The sequence below is a fragment of the Globicephala melas genome, chromosome 14 (genome assembly GCF_963455315.2).
Source record: "Globicephala melas chromosome 14, mGloMel1.2, whole genome shotgun sequence".
NCBI classification, from domain to species: Eukaryota; Metazoa; Chordata; class Mammalia; order Artiodactyla; family Delphinidae; genus Globicephala; species Globicephala melas.
In genome coordinates, this window is record NC_083327.1 from 79,448,935 (window position 1) to 79,465,872 (window position 16,938).

General features: G+C 51.7%; 1 protein-coding gene across 6 annotated transcripts in view; it reads left to right on the forward strand.

The window, feature by feature from the left end:
* The window catches only part of SYNJ2 (synaptojanin 2), a 100,046-nt gene that overhangs the window by 73,844 nt on the left and 9,264 nt on the right, over nt 1-16,938 (forward strand). For 5 of the 6 annotated variants that reach the window (XM_060283876.1, XM_060283875.1, XM_060283877.1 and 2 more), the window contains exons 12-23: nt 174-365; nt 1,645-1,726; nt 2,373-2,513; nt 4,364-4,556; nt 6,618-6,776; nt 8,492-8,648; nt 9,612-9,729; nt 13,116-13,334; nt 13,421-13,499; nt 14,057-14,225; nt 14,616-14,789; nt 16,695-16,829. In XM_060283876.1, the coding sequence (XP_060139859.1) occupies nt 174-365; nt 1,645-1,726; nt 2,373-2,513; nt 4,364-4,556; nt 6,618-6,776; nt 8,492-8,648; nt 9,612-9,729; nt 13,116-13,334; nt 13,421-13,499; nt 14,057-14,225; nt 14,616-14,789; nt 16,695-16,829 (1,818 nt within the window). The remainder of the gene's footprint in view (nt 1-173; nt 366-1,644; nt 1,727-2,372; nt 2,514-4,363; nt 4,557-6,617; nt 6,777-8,491; nt 8,649-9,611; nt 9,730-13,115; nt 13,335-13,420; nt 13,500-14,056; nt 14,226-14,615; nt 14,790-16,694; nt 16,830-16,938) is intronic. The other variant, XM_030853052.2, reaches the window with a different exon arrangement.

Consider the following 16,938-nt stretch of genomic DNA (forward strand, 5'->3'; position numbering starts at 1 on the left):
CACAGGAACGTGTTCGTGGGTGGCTTTTAGCCTCTTAGCACCTTTATAAGGAGCACCCATTGGTCCATATAGATGGGATCGTGCATCCCCCTCTGATGGAGAGCCTGGCCATGTTTCGGGGGGAGGTGCGTGGGGATAGGGGTGCAAACATGGCCTTTCTGTGCCCCCAACAGTGACTCCCAGGATCCTGCAAGCCATGTCGGAGCGCCAGTCGGAGTTCACGAATTTCAAGCCGGTGCGCGTCGCCGTGGGCACCTGGAACGTGAATGGAGGGAAGCAGTTCCGGAGCAACCTGCTGGGCACTGCCGAGCTGGCTGAGTGGCTGCTGGACGCGCCCGTGTCTTCCAGAGTCTCTGGATCCCAGGGTGAGTGTGGCCGGGACAGGGCGACAGGTGCAGACCCCCGGCCGCCATCTCGCCTCGTCCGAAGGTGGACTTGGCAAGTTGGGTATTTGGCCTTCTCGCTCCTTGGAATGTTTAGAAAGCTCTGTGGAAGGTTAGATCACAGACACTTGGTTTGTTTTTTTTTTTTTGGGCCGCGGCTTGCGGGATCTTAGTACCCCGACCAGGGATCGAACCCAGGCCCTTGGCACCGAAAGTGTGGAGTTCTAACCACTGGACTGCCAGGGAATTCCCTGTGTACCTTTTAAGAATAAAACAATTCCAGGGTTGACACCTCACCTTTTGTCTTCTATCGTGCAAGGTAATATTTAGTGGCCTGAGAACTCAGGATTCGAACATGTACTTTTTCTCCAGTCAGCGTTTACGTAGGGGTTTCGCTTTTTCCCGCTTGCTTGGATTCTGGAAAGACTCGTGGTCCGGTTCCCTGTTGATGTGCGGTGGAGGGCGGGGTCAGCTCTGCTTACGTACCTTGATCGACAGCCGTCCGGGTCGGTGCCCAGAGCCCCGTCCCCGCTCTCTGTGCGCTGTCCGCATGTGGCAGGGGCTTGGGGGCAGCGTAGCTCGAGGACCTTGTTCCGAGTCCCTGGGATGCCTCAGGCAGCTAAGCGTCAGGACACATCGGGAGGCAGGCAGCAGGTGGCTGCAGGGCTTCTATTAACCTAAGATTCCCTGTTAAAGGGGACAGAGAGAGAACGGATGAGCAACGCTTCTGCTCGCTGTGCTTCCTGTAAACCAGGCATTTCTGGGGCAGATTTCATCCGAGCGGGTCCCAAGCAGGGCTGGATGTCCCCTTCTCTGACCACCAGGACAACAGTGCCCTGGGACAGGACCACGGTCAGACATGATCCCAGCAAGGCTGGCCCAGCGCTGTGAAAAGTACTGAGGGACACAACCAAGTATGAGCCAGTTCTGCCCCCTGGCAACTTAGGGTCTGGTTGGGGGGGGGCGGTGTCTGCTGCGTGTGGGAGTTATCGGTCCAGGCACTCTACACGTGTTCTCTGATTTACGCTTTACGACCACCCTGCGAGGTGGCCGCTACCGTCCCTTTTGCAGAGCAAGCAGCAGAGTTTGGAGAGGTTAGTGACACGCCCAGGATGTAGCCAGGGAAGAGCCGTGGGCACAGTGGGAGCTGGAAGGAGGTTGGCGCGTGGAGCTCACCACGTGGTCTGAGGGGTCCCCCAGGCCGTGGGCCAGCACAGGCCTCCGTGGGTCTGACTTCCCTCGTCTTCTGCTTGTTCTGCAGATGACAGCAGCCCAGCTGACATATTTGCCGTGGGGTTTGAAGAGATGGTGGAACTGAGTGCAGGGAATATCGTCAATGCCAGGTAGGCGGCCAGGCGCGGTGGGGTGGGATCCTGAGCCGGGAGTTTCTGCATTCTGACTGTGCTCCCACCACGACCTCACGGACATACGCCTCTCCCTTCCTCTCTCTTTGCTGATTAAGGAAATAGAAGGAAGGGTGGGATAGGCTCAGTGCTCCGTGGGTGCTGCTGCCTCGGCCACGAGTCCAGGCTGATTCACGCTGCGAGCTGGCATGTGTGAGCCCCGAGGGCATGGGCCGGGCTGGGCGGGGGCTGACTCACGTTTCCTGTGTGTGAGTGTAAGAAAGAAACAAAGGAAAGAAAACCACTGGATTAACATTTGGTGTGAGGTCAGCAGGACTCTTTCTTTCCTAGTCCATTTCAAGGTGCTTTCTGAACAAATAATAACACCTGGTTCTATGGAGGTCTTATGAGCAAGGCCCTGTGCTGGGGGTTCAGGTGGCAGGGGTTGGGTGGGGCACATGTTTGATGTGTACAACACACCCAGAAATATGCGGATAGCCCATTGCAGGGATTAAGGCTCACATGGCACTAGTGCAGGAGCGCAGGCAGCGTGACGTCAATAAAGACCCAACTAAGGGCTAGAGGAGTTTATAGGTGGGAGAGCCTGCTTCCAGCTCACACTCAACAGCATCCTTCTTTTCTCCAGTACCACCAACAGGAAGATGTGGGGGGAGCAGCTTCAGAAAGCCATCTCACGCTCTCATAGGTACATTCTCTTGACTTCGGCACAGCTGGTGGGCGTCTGTCTTTATATCTTTGTACGTCCGTACCACGTCCCCTTCATCAGGTAAGAACATTTCGCTTACGCACATCTGGGGGAACACGGGATTGTTTGATTCTGACTTCCTTCCCCCCACCCCCTTCCTGCAACAGGAATCAGGACCTGCCATGATTTTAGATAAATGTAGCAAAACCCCCAAGGAAAAACCGAGCTGAATAGAATATTGTCCAGCATTTAAAAAGCCACGGTGGGAACCTTCTAGCTCAGGAAGCTGGACCCTTTTAGAAAGACTGTTTCATGATCGTTGTTACCCAGGCTCAGTTTTGCACAAGGAAAGGGATTCCTTGCTGAAATGTTAGACAGGAAACCTCTGACCAAGAGCTGGGTAACTCATCAGGAAATGCCAATTCTTTTGTCTCTTTTTAAAAGAATTCTAAATAAGATGTGTGGGCAGAAAGCCTCTACCACTGTCACCCCACTATTGGGTCTCCAAAGTGACAGTTTTGTGAATGTCAGAAAGGGGAAAAGCTTAGGAAAAGCGTGTCTTTTAGGAAAGCCCATATGTGTGTGTGTGTGTCTGTGTGTGTGTGTGTCTGTGTGTGTGCGTGTGCGTGCGTGCACGCGTGTCTGTGTGTGTGCGTGCGTGCACGCGTGTCTGTGTGTGTGTGCGTGTGCGTGCGTGCACGCGTGTGTGTGTGCGTGCACGCGTGTCTGTGTGCGTGCGTGCACGCGTGTCTGCGTGTGCGTGCACGCGTGTCTGTGTTTGTGCGTGTGCGTGCACGCGTGTCTGTGTGTGTGTGTGCGTGCGTGCACGTGTGTCTGTGTGTGTGCGTGTGCGTGCGTGCACGCGTGTCTGTGTGTGTGTGCGTGTGCGTGCGTGCACGCGTGTCTGTGTGTGTGTGCGTGTGCGTGCGTGCCTGGGGATTTTAAGGTTTGGGAGGAGCACGCATTGCTCCCTGGTCTCATTCATGTTGTTGGAACGTCCTCTGGTCTTTGCCTTTGCCTGCACCAGACAGATACTTGGAGAGCAAGACTGCGCTCTGTGCTCATAATCCTCTTCTGTGGCCTTCGGGAAACGTTAAAGTCTTTGTGCCCCAACTGTTCGCTGCGACAGTCTGGCAGTGTCCACAGTGAGTGGCTAAAGTCAGTTACGGTCAGAGTAGAGGAGAGGTTAGGGTCAAGGTCAGAGATACAACATGAAGAAGGGAGTGAGGCCGAGGGGCTCCGGATTTCCCGGGTGCCAACGAAGGTCCCAACACCTGTGTCCCTTTAGCCTCAAGCTCACACACTGTGGCAGGTTATCCCCGTCCCTTGTCTGCTGGGTGACAGTTGCTTCGGCCCCTGGTCCCGTGGACCTACGCGCTCACCTGTGTGCATTGTAAGCTGGCATTTTAACGCCAGGCGTCTGCTTGGAAACCACCCGCCCAGCCCAGCATAGAGAACTGGGTGGTTTCTGTTGTTTCAAATGCGTCGATTACCTGATGGCAACCCCTATACCTTGCAGAAGAGCCGTGTGGGATGGGGCTGGGGGCGGGGAACTCCACGCTGCTTCTGCCGCAGCAGCAGCGAGACCGGCAGCGGAGGGCCGGGGTGGAGGTGATTCAGCTGCTTTGTGGGGTGCTCATGTGAGCACCTCGGAGCTGGGGCCGTGGAGAGGATGCTCCAGCCTCTCCCACGGGGCAGCTGCCCACGATGAGAGGAGGGTCAGGAGTGATGCGGAGCTGATGGCAGTCGCGCTGTCCCCGTGCGGCCTGGCCGCTGAAGATGGGATGAGCCAGCCTCTGAGCCGATGCCTTTGAGGCTCTCAGATCCGCAAGCCTCGCGCTGCCGCCCGGATCTTCTCTGTAGCAAAGCTGCTCATGCTTTGCCTTCGGAGCCACTGAGAGGCCCCCCCGCGTGTGCATTCTCTGTTCCAGGGACGTGGCGATCGACACAGTGAAGACGGGCATGGGGGGAAAGGCGGGGAACAAGGGCGCCGTGGCCATCCGCTTCCAGTTCCACAGCAGCAGCTTCTGCTTCGTCTGCAGCCACCTGACGGCCGGGCAGTCCCAGGTGAAGGAGAGGAACGAGGACTACAGGGAGATCACCCAGAGGCTGAGCTTCCCGATGGTGAGCAGCGAGGCAGTGGCGTGTGAGGGCCCCCTGCTCGGGTCCGCCCCCCACACGGTATTCTGAGCTGCTGATACGGGCAGGCGGTGGCGATACGACCGTAGGAGGGTCCCTGCCCCTGGGGGCTCAGCACTGGTGGCAGGGAGATGACCAGGGGTGCTGCAGTAGCGGTGAGCAGGGAGTCCGGCTCAGGAGCGTTCTGCCTCCTGTAACTCTGTGCGTTTCCTGAATGTCCCGACGTGCCCTGCGTTTTCTTATTCTAATTCAACTGTATGCAATGGGGAAAGAAAACCAGTGCGTCCATGCTTTGTCCAAGTTGGTGAAGAACATTTGAATCCAACCAGTATAAGACTTGGTTTTCTTGAGACTCACGCATACATTCTGTTGTGGCTCAGAAGAGAATACACGTTTTTGAAACCAGTGAATTCTTGGCTCGGGAGCTCTGGGTCCCGGTACGGTCTCGCGGTTGCCAGTACCATGCGTCGTGCCGCCCTCTAGTGGTGGTCCAGAGGCTTTCATTCTGAAGCCGGGGGATCTTTTTGAATTCAGATTTGGATGTTTTCCTTTCTGTGCAAAGATGGTGGTCCCGCACACCTTCACCCTGGTGCAGACACCTATTTCCCAGCAGTGAGGGTAGACTTTAGCCGTTCCTGCCACACATTCTGCGCGTGCCTGAGACAAGGTTGGCTGGGTCACGGAGCTCTTCCCTGTGAGGCCAGATCCCTTAAAACTGACACCCTGTTCGCTGGGCTGCCCTCAAGGCAAAAATTCCTTAGTTTTCATTAAGAAGTGCTGTAATCCTTGTTGGAGGTTTTATTTCTTGGATTATAAAATAAATGAGTTGGGAAATTTGCAATTGTAGTTTTCCAGATTATGTAGGACTAATATTTTCTTTCTGGGTCTATGTAGTTAAAAAAGAAAAGTCCAACCCTTCTCACTTAAAAAGTGCTGTTTCAAAGTAGCAAACGTGGGACACATTTAAAATAATTAAAGGGTTTATACTATAGCTATTTTCAACAGAAGTATTGATGGTACCTATAAGTTAATACTCTGTACCTGTTCAGCAGAGTAGCCACTAGCCACAAGTAGCTATTTAAATGTAAAATAACTCACATTAAATAAAACTAAAAATCCCTCGGTCACACTGGCCACATGTCAGGTGTTCGATGGCTACATGTGGCTGGTGGCTCGTGTTCTGCACAGCACGGGTAGAGAACATGTCCATCACTACGGAGTGTTCTGTTAGGCAGTGATGCTCTGCACATTCATTTTATTGGGCTGTGATCATTTCAGCCTTTTGTATAACGGAAACAGATTTTGGAGCTTGGCAGATCTGAGTTCATGTCTTATCTTTATCAGGTACTAGCGGTGTAACCGTCAGCAAAGTTTCTGCACTTCTTTTTTTTAATCTGTAAGAGCCATTAGTGTGTGCCTCACAGGGCTGCTGGGAGAACAGTGTGCCGCAGAACAGAGCCCAGCATTGTAGACAGCTGATATCGTGCTGCTGCTGTTGTCGTGATTCCTGGGGAAGGGAGGGGAAGATGCCACAGCTCTCCAGGGCTGCCCTGGGCAAGGTGGGGGAGGGGGAGAGAGAGAGGTGGAGGGTCACAGGATGAAAATGTATGAAATCCACCAGGTTTTACGAAGTTGCGTGTCCTGAGCGTTTATATTTATTTTCTTAAACCGCGTTCTCGTAACACTGAATGTTTGGGCAATGCGTCTTAGGATACAGACGTAACAAAGCAGGGGTACATCCTGATGGCTGAGATCCACTCGGCAGAGTGAACACCAATATTGGTAGTCATGCTTCCTCTGTTACAGTTGGAGCTTTCTCCAAACCACTCGAAAACACTATTTAAAATTTGAAAATTAAGCCAATGGAAAGTCCCTCAGTAAGTTTATGGGATTAGTGAAAAATGAGATGCTCTAGCAGACTTTTCTTAAGTAACATTTTAAGAAAAACACATCTGCTTATCATCTGTACGGTGAGTTTATTTTTCTCCCTTCTCCCACCTTCCTTGCAATGGGCCGAATCAGCTTTTTTTTTTTTTTATGACTTAGGGAAGAAACATTTTTTCTCACGATTATGTGTTTTGGTGCGGAGATTTCAACTACCGCATTGATCTCACTTACGAAGAAGTCTTCTATTTTGTTAAACGCCAAGACTGGAAGAAGCTCCTGGAATTTGATCAGCTACAGCTACAGAAATCAAGTGGAAAAGTAAGTTGTGCTTTTAAAATAGTTTTTAACACCTGCTCCAACATGGAATAGCTTCTGCTAAATGTACATGCTAGCATTCGCAAATTAAGCTTCATGGGTGAATTTAACTGATTCTGATAATGGTAAAAAAAAGGTGTCTGGCATAAGAAGTTAGAGAAACGTGAGCGTCCATCCGCACTCACGTCCTGTTCCTCCTTTCGGTGGCCACGGTCAGGGTCTGTGTCTTCTCATGCCCAGAGGGGCCATTGCTCTATGAAAGGACACTGGACACACGTAAGCCACCGCAGGAGCTCAGGGCGACAGGATCCTCTCTGCGCACACTCTGTGGTTGGAGGGGGGGCCAGCTGTCCCTTCCTCCTTCGCACAAGCTGAGCCCTGGTCCAACTGTGCCCAGTTTGAGTCCAAGCTGCTTCAGACAGCCCCATGTCAGCATCTGAGCACATGGCCGGTGAGGCTGGTGGGAGTGATGTACGCAGTCCACGTGCCCTGTATGCAGGGTGACGCTCGTAGGGACGGCTGTGTGTCAGGTACACTAAACCAGCAAGTGACACGCTAGATTCTGCTCAAAACATTTTATTTTGGTGATATCTCTGTTTCTTGTTAGTGAACATACTAACAAATAAATTAATACACTAACAAGATCTAATACACTTTACACACCAATTTGTACACATAATCCTCAAGACCATCCTACAGATTAGGTATCACACCCATTTTATAGATAAGAAGACTGAGGCCAAGGTCAAACACCGTGTCCAAGGTCACACAGTCCGTAAACAGAGGCATGACAGAGCCCAAGACTGTCACGCTTCCGATGAGACTTCCCCTCCCTGACCTGGTGTGGTCTTTTAGTGCCTCCTTAGGCCATGATGTAATAGGGAAGATTCAACTATAGAATCTGTCCTCAGTTCTTCAGGGTCACACTGGCTAGCCCCCACATGACTCAAAACTTATCTTCTCTCCCACCTGAAACTGTTTGTTGTTTTGGTGCCTGTGTGCTTCCTAGCAGGACAGGCTGAGGGGAGGGAGGCACAGCTAAGTTCCATCTACCTGGTGAAAATGCAGTGGGTTAGATGGTGCAGGCAGGGAGGTTAAGGCTCCTCCTGCAGTGAGACCTGGATGTTCCTCGAGGTTTTCTGTCGTCCCCCCTCAGTGACACGGGTCGCTGGGGGTGGCCAGAGGGCAGAGTAGCCACACTACTCCTTCCTGCAAAGGGTCTCTCTCCCTCCTGCCAATATTCTCCACACCCTTCCCCTCGGGCGCTGAGTGAATGTCTGTTCCTGGGTCTTCCCGCAGCATCAGGGCTGGACCAGGGCTAAGTGAAGACGGAGGAGGGCCGGACTTCAGTTCTGGGCTGCTTTTTACCCAATTGGTTTTGTTAACAAATACGGATCAAGGCCTTGCTGGGGCTGGGCCAGGCGTTCCCCTCGGCCTGTGCGTGTCAGTGTCACACGGGCGCTGACACAGGCGTGTGACAGATGGGGTGCTGAGGTGGTGGGAGACCCAACGGTGTGTAAGTCAGCAGAACAAAGTGATAATCATCATTATTTTTGCCAATTAAGAGGCACACATATGTCCAGTTTTTGACATATTTGCAAATACGATATAGCTTCTGTTACTTTAGGAATAAAAACCACTCTGGAACGTGCCTTCTATTTGCATGTAATGTACGTGATCTAGGAGAACTAAGAGGGTCCTGTGACTTCTCCCAACAGATTTTTAAAGACTTTCACGAAGGCACCATTGACTTTGGACCCACCTACAAGTATGATGTTGGCTCTGCTGCCTACGACACAAGTGACAAATGCCGCACCCCGGCCTGGACGGACAGGGTCCTGTGGTGGAGGAAGAGGCATCCTTTCGACAGAACAGGTGCCTGAGATGTGTGCGCTTTCAGAGCTGGAAGAGGGCAAGTGATCAGTACCATAGAAGGAAGATCACTTTTCTTTAGTCCAGCGCTCTTTGTTATATAAATAGCAATTCTCTGGATAACCCAGAACTACTCAAAAGTCATCCCGGATGTTAGCCCTAAGCTTTGGGAGTTGCTCCTGGCTCCCGCAATCCCTGCCTCACGGCTGTCCCCCTGCACCACCCTGCCACCTTCTGTTCCCGGCAGGGGTGAGGAGAGAGGCTACAGCTCTTCCTCTCCGGCGCTTCTGCCTCTCACGCTCGTGCCTTTTCTCCAGCCCATTTTCCTCAGCCGAACTCTATCTGCTTAAAGCCCCGATTCCAAACCAAATATGAGCGAGACACAGGAAAGATGAGAGGGTTTTTTGTTTGTTTTTTTGTTTTTTTAATCAATTAGTGGTCTATCATGTTTTGAACAATTATTGATACCCAGCTAGGAAGTGCAGTTTGTTTAAAATTTGAATGCCTATAAACTAATACATAAACAACTAAGCTTTTCTGGCGAGACGGATGCTGAGATTTCAAGGCCCAGAAATCTCACCTGCAGATTGAGAAGATGCGTATTTGTTCAGATCACTTTTGTGGACATCTGTGCAAGAGGCTGGATGCCCTCAGGTTCTTAGTCTCTGCATCTCCTGCTGTACAAAGAGCTGCACATCTCCTGCTTCCCATGGGCCTGAGGCAAAATCCCCGCAGCAGCGGTTTCTGTGTTCTCACCCAGTTTGCCCGCTGGGGTGGAGTTTTCACCCCAGGCCCCAAGGCCACTTTGACAGGGTTTCAAGCCCAGGGGGTTAGAACGACTGAGTCTGAGACAGGAGGTGGTCCGTGACGCAGCTCCCTGGTGCACGTGTCTGTAATCGGCCTTCATGAGTGTTGATACAATTTTGTGTTGTATGTGTGTCTCTTGATTGGAATCCCCGTGAGTAGCTGGAGAACTCAACCTTCTGGACAACGATCTGGACGCTGACACCAAAGTCGGACATGCCTGGTCTCCTGGTGCCCTCAAGTATTACGGCCGAGCAGAGCTGCAAGCGTCTGACCACAGGTACGGTCCTGGCTGCCGTGGGCACATCCTCTGCTGAGGAAGGCGGGGTCAGCTGCTCCCCGCAGAGAACGGCCCTGCCTTCCCTATCCGAATGCATGTGTGTGCGTGTGTGACACACAGTAAAGAGCAAAGAACAGTATGACAAGTAGCTGTGTACTTGCCACTAAGAATTAATCACTGTTAACACTTAGTCATTGCTCCATGTCACAGGTAACATCTATTATGAAAATTGCGAAGACACAACCTGTGGTATTTTATGTCTTTTAAATTCTGATACATTATGTCATCGTGCAACTTGCTTTTTTTGTTACTTACCATTTTTGAGATACAGTCACGTCATTACTAGAGATCTGACTCTTGCATTTGTAACCGCTGTCCGGTATTCCGCTAACTCTATCCACGTGATTTGCCCATTCATCTACCGATGAATATTTTTCCCAATGTTTCATTGTTACAAACACCATAGGGTTTTACAGAGTTGCATTCAGGGTTTTGGATGCTCTGAGCTGTTGCTTTGGCCTAGTGCCTTGTGGATTAAGGATGGAACAGAGCAGCAGAGGTCTGTCAGCTCGGCATGCACCGGGACTGGCCACAGAGGGAGGTTATTCTTGTAGAACACCTTTAAAGACAGAAGATGGCATTTGACCTTCCCAAGGCTGCTGCCAAAACTGTCATGTCAGTTTCAACTTTTACAAGAAAAGAAATTAAGAAAGAGAGTTGGTGGTGAGCAGTTGGTCAGTCACTAGGTCGAAATCTTTCCATGTTTCTGATTTCTAGTTGCTGTTGCAAATACATACCTAGAGATGAGCGTGGGGAAATCTACAGATGTATGACTTTCAGGTTTGCTAGTTCAGCGAGTATATTTAGAAGCATTCATTTAACCAGTATTTATTGGGGGGCCTTATATTGATATATAGGCCCCGTTCCTGGCACTGAGGAAAAGCAGTGAAAACAGATGATACCGTGCTCTCAAGGAATTTTCTAGTGAGGACAGACAGACAAGAAACAGAAGTGTCATGAATGAAAAAAAAAGTAGTGGCCGGGGTCAGTCAAGGGGTTGGTGCTATTACACACCCGGTGTTCAGGGAAGGTGCCTCTGGTGACCTTGGAGCCGAGACCTGAAGGAAGTGAGAGTGGGAGCCATGTGGGTATCAGGGAGAGAGCATTCCAGAGCGGGAGTGTGGAGTGAACATCTAGGAGTTCGGAGGAGAGAGAGGCTGGAGAGAGAAGAGTGAGGGGAAGAGTCATAGGAAACGAGGTGAGATGAACAAGAGTCAGCCTGCGTGGAACCCTGTGGGCCATAAAAAGGACATTGGGCTTCACTCTGAGCGCGGTGGCATTGTGTGGCCAGGTTAGACCAGAGTCACCTGAAGAAACTCCAGCGGGGCCAGCATGGAAGGAGGGAGGCAGGGAGGAAGCTAGGGACGGGGTGGCTTTGGGCCAGGGTGGTCGTGGGTTGCCGTGGTGAGCAGTGGTGGGTTCTGGATAGGTTTTGAAAGTGGAGCCTGCAGAACTGGCTGATGGAGTGGATGTGGGGTGTGGGAGAGACAAGGTGAGGATGAGTCCAGAGTTTCTGGCCTGAGCAGCTACCAGGATGAAGTAGCATTTACTTAGCTGGGAAGACTGGGCAGTGCGGATCTGAGCATCCTGGTCTGAGACGCATCTCAGACATTTATTGATTTTTCTAATTACAAAACCAGAACATCTTGGTTCTTGACACTTAGGGGAAGTATACACAGACAAATCATCCATAGGCCCAAGCCCTGAGACCGTGCCTGGTGACAGTTCGTTATGTGTCTTTCCACTGCATTTTCCACGTACATTTTGCACCGAAACGTTAACCTGTGTGTAGTGTGTGTGCACGTGCACGCAAGCTTGTAGATGTTTAAATGTGGATAAGAAAATTAGGACTATGTTATGTGAACTGTTAGCATTTGCTTTCTTACTTGCTACATTAGTTTTTTTAATTAAGCTTTTGACTGTGAGGTAGTTACAGACTCGCATGCAGTTATAGGGAATAATGTAGGGATCCCGTGCACACTTCACCCAGCTCCCCACAGCGGTAAGGCCCTGTAATCTACAGCGCAGCCTCACACCCAGATGTTGGCTTAGATATGGTCGGGACAGAACGTCTGTCACCACGGGGACCCTCGTTTCCCTCCCTCCCACACTCCTTCCTAACCCCTGTCAACCACTCGTCTTTTCTCCTTTTCCAGCATTTTGTCATTTCAAGAATGTTATAAAATGGAGCAGAATTGGGGCACCGGCTTTTTTCTCTGGAGCTTCTTCCAGTTGCTGGTGTGTCAGTAATTGATCCCTTTTCATTGCTGAGTGAGTGAGGCTGCCTTCCCGTGTCCGTACCCACTTTCATCAGAGATGCTCCGCTTCTAACACATGAGGCTCCTCGGGAAAGTTTTTCTCCCACAAAAAGTTTTTAAAAAACCCTCAGCGCATATTCCTGTGTCAGATTTTTCTCCGTCTTCTTTTTTCTTGCTTCTAGAGGCAAAAAAAAATCTAATAGTAGTAATATGAATTTGGGGGGGTACGACGGATTTACCACCCATATCTCTTCATTTTTTCAATGTTCCCTGGCTTTAAAGGTTGCCACCGTATTCTATGCTATTTTGTATTATGCTTTGTTTCCACCTGATGTTGTAAATGTCTTCAGTAAGATTACATAATCTTCATAAGAAAGGATTTTCTAAATTTTTTGTAGAGTAAACCCATCCCTGTATAAAAATTACAACAAGGTTTGCATTATTTCCTGCTGATCGGTTTTTCCGTGTATGTCAGATTTTTACAACATTATTCGTAATGAGTGCATGGCATATGGTCGTGTGGCTGCATCGTAACCTAACGCATTCCCTATCCTGGGACAGTTAGATTGTTTCCCCTTTGTCCCTTCCATCAGCAGTGCTGTAGTGATCAACCTCGTGTATAAATCTTTGTCTGACCGTCTGGTCATTTCCTTAGAACAAAGTTCTAGAATTGAGAGTCGTTGGTCGAAAGATGAACATTTTTGAGTTTCCTAACACAGGTTGCCAAACAGCCCCCCAAAAAGCTTGAACCCCTAGCCCAGGGAGAATCCCCTCTTCTCGGCAGTCCTGGGGCTGCACGTAAAGAAGCTTTGCTCATGGCTGGTGTGGTTCTCTCTCACATCATCCGTAGATAGAAATGCCGAGAGAGTAAGGTTGGGGAAAGACAGACTGAAACCCCGGGACCGGAGAGCTTAGTTCCGGGGACCGTGGCATGGGGAGGGGGCCACATACACAGGCTGTGTCATGGTGTAGGTTTACTGTTGACAGTGGTGTCAGGACGGAGCCAGGGCTGGGGGATGTCTTGTCCCGAGTTAACGGTGCCCCGTCTTCCCTCCGTGTCTGACGCAGACCCGTGCTGGCCATCGTGGAGGTGGAAGTGCAAGAAGTCGATGTGGGTGCTCGGGACAGGGTGTTCCAGGAAGTGTCCTCTTTCCAGGGCCCCAGGGACGCCACCGTCGTCGTCAACCTTCAGTCGCCAACCTCCGAAGAGAAAAACGAATTTCCCGAGGACGTGCGCACGGAGCTCATGCAGACCTTGGGCAGTTACGGGACGATCCTGCTTGTCAGGTAGGGACGCGCACATGGCGGGGCTGGTGCGCGCCTCGCTGGAGGGCACACTCCCGGGCTGACCTGGCGAATCTCATTTCTCCCAGGATCAACCAAGGGCAGATGCTGGTGACTTTTGCAGACAGTCACTCGGCGCTCAGCGTCCTGGATGTGGACGGAATGAAGGTGAGTTGTGCTTGGTCACCCGGGGAGCGGGGCTGCTTGTTCCCGTGGGCTTCTTGTGCTTTCACGTGGCCGGGTCTGCGGGTGTAGACGCCACAGGAGGGCGGGAGCTGGGCCTCTTCATGCCGGCATCTGATTCTGGTAGCTTCGTCGAGGTGTCTACTCTCCAGCCCTGGCTCCTTGCAGAACTGGGGAGAAAGAGCAGGTTTGGGAGCACAGCCCCGCCGTGTTACTGGGTCTGTCTGCGTTCGCACCCTCCCATGGGAGTGTTGTGAGCCTTCTCTTCAGAGCACGTGGTTTGGGACATGCAGCTCATAGGTCGTTTCCGTTTTGATAATATCCTGGTTTTAAGTTCACGTGGAATGAAAAGTGACAGTTCAACTTTTCTTCGGGCCAAACGTGAGCTGTGCTGGGCCCGCCTGAGGTCTAGACCCTCGGTCTTCCTTGGCAAAAGTGAAGGTGGGCCAGGCTCCCGATGCATGCGTTGGAGCGAGAAGCACTTGGGGGTCAGAGGGTCTGACGTCTGCGCTCATTCACAGGCGGCCTCTCTGTCCTCACAGGTGAAAGGCAGAGCTGTGAAGATTCGACCGAAGACCAAGGACTGGCTGCAAGGTTTGCAAGAGGAGATCATTGGAAAGCGAGACAGCGTGGCCTCCGCGTCCCCCACCGCCAACTCCTGTCTGCTGGAGGAAAACTTCGACTTCACGAGTCTGGACTATGAGTCAGAAGGTGAGTCATCCTGCGAGTGAGGACTTCCCGGTGCGTGGGGTGAGGCGGGCAGGCGAGACGTTCTCCCAGCAGCCGACACGAGAGCCCCAGGCTCCGTTCTAAGACCCGCCCTCGGGAAGGTCAGAGAGGATGCTTAAGTTCAGGCTGGCTCTCCATGCCAGAGCTGGGCGGTATTCACACGTAGGAGTGGTGCACGCGATGACAAGTAAGATGGGAGGCGTCTAAAATGACACTGAAGGCAGTCTGGAGATGTCAGGGCTGTGGGCTTGTCCTGTGTCTCAGGCATCCGTGGAACTGGGGTCCCAGCCCTGCTGCCACGTGGGTGCCCTGGGCCGCTGGCGGCTAGGCCCTTTCCCCCTAACTGTTCGCTGTGACGTTTCCTTCTCCGAGGGGATATTCTCGAAGACGACGAGGACTATTTGGTGGATGAGCTGAGCCAGCCCGGGGTCTCAGATAGTGAAGCGGGCGGAGACGAGCTCGCCGACGCCCCCAGCTCCATGGCAGTGGCGCCGCCCAGCCGGTCACCGGCACTCACCAAAAAGAAGCAGCATCCAACCTACAGAGGTAGCTTGGACCTTCCTTTTCTAAATCACCTCTGGTGTAGCGATCACTCTCTCAGCAGCCGGGCATCCCGTAATGCCGATCAAGTATGCATGGCCCACGAACCAAGGGGTGAAAGAGGTCACAGCAAGGGGTGAAAACTGGGCTCTGAGAAGGAATCCAGCTGCCGCCACACTCATTTCCTCTAGTGATTTAAGTTTTTTCCAACAGCTGCTACCCCTATAACGTACCGGATTCATGATCATTAGTTTCCTCTGTGCAATTTAAATTGTCATAGCTCTGAACTGGTTTTACATTTGTGATTTTTTTCCCTCTCCAAAACTTTTCTGATTCAATCCCATAAGAGACATATTCAATATCTATGTCCTGAGTTGCTGGTATCTGGTTATATTCATATAACATTATATTATTATACAGTAATAGTACACCTTAGCATCATTATGTCATTTTAGACTTAAGAGGGACTGAAAGTCGTTGGGATTGAACTCCAGGTCCCTAGATAATTAGAGTAGTTCAGATTCCACATCAGACTCTTCAGCTCAGTTTCAGCCACAGCCACGGGTGCCTTCCAGCTGCTGGACATTGTGTCTCCCCCTTGGAGGAGAGCAGGTGCAGGGGCTTAGCCACGTGTCAGGACCCTTTGAGCTGCGGCTGAGAACAGAGAACAGAGTTGACAATAAGATGCTTCCCAGGAAAGGTACTTCACTGGGACAGGTACAAAGAACCCCCAAGCCTTTTGACTGTATTTGGTCCCAAACCCGGTCCGTAGCCTGGCTGCATTGAACCAGAGGGGGCTTTTAAACTTACAAGTGGCTGAGCCCCGTCACAGAGATGTGGGTTTGGCAGGTGTGGGCTGGGACCCTGGAAATCTGGCAACTCATGAAGCTCCGCAGGTGACTGGGAACACATGTCCAGGTTTGGGGACTGGATTCATCAGCAAATCCAGGGGGTTCTGCACATTGCACGTCCAGAGGGCTCCTGCCCTGGAGTGAAAGTGGCTGGAGGGATGTGCTCTTGAGACAAGAAGTAGTCCTCTTCTCCAGCGTGGCCATCATTCAGGCATCCTCTCAAGGGCTGGGCAGATGCGCCCCTTGGAATGAAGAATTAATAGAGCAGCATGGGGCTGTCACATGTGAGCAGCCTTGCCCCCTGGTGGACGTCAAGGGAACATCTCCTCAGTGCTATAGGGCGTTCAGGCACTCCCTTCAGAAGGAGAAATCCTGCCTGTCCCCAACGGAACGCCAGAGACACATGAGGTTGAGTTATTGGATTTGAGGGATGGGGTGTATGAGCCAAAATGAAATGAATCAGAGTGTGTCGTAGTGTGGGAGAGAAGACCTACAATCGTCCTGAATTTAAATGTAACAAACGTACACGTAATAAAACAGAAGCCGTCACCTCCCCACACCCCTCTTAGCCTTAGAAGGACTTTGCAGGGCGAGTCAGGACGGCGAATGCTTGGGCAGTAGCTGGCATGGGCTGGAGGATTTGGGGTTGAATGAGCAGGGCCGCTGCATGCTGGGCCTTAGCAAGGGATCGGCAGGCTGCCCTGCTGGCAGAGAAGTGAAAATATTCTCAAGTTCAGAACTCTTGTCCTGTTTCAGAATGGGGTATTAAGAGTGAGGGGCTCTGGTTTTCAACTGTCTGCTCTGTGTGGAAGTCTTGTGGATTATTTCAGAAGGAAGCATGCCTACACTTTAAAATATTTCAGTGTCTCTCGTGTCTGGACAGCACACCTTGTCCACGGTTCACTGAATGTTCCAAGCAGGCATTGGGTACCCTCCCCCCGCCCCCCATGCCAGCAGAGAGGGACCCTGAAGCTGTCCTGTGGGAGGAGTTCCTGCCACTGCCGGGTCCCTGCAGACCTGAGTCTGACTCATCTGACTCACGCCCTGCCATGTCCTCCAGATGATGCTGACCTGGTGGTGTTAAAGCAGGAGCTGGAAGCAGTTGGGGACTTCCGCCACCGCTCTCCAAGTCGGTCTCTGTCGGTTCCCAATAGGCCTCGGGCACCTCACCCACCGCAGAGACCCCCCCCTCCAAGTAAGACTTCGCTTGCTTTCCGCTCACCACGATGCCTGCTGGGAATAATTGCATACTTCCTGCTACTGCACAGACGGCTCTAAATCTAGCCTTTGAGTTTCCACAGTGC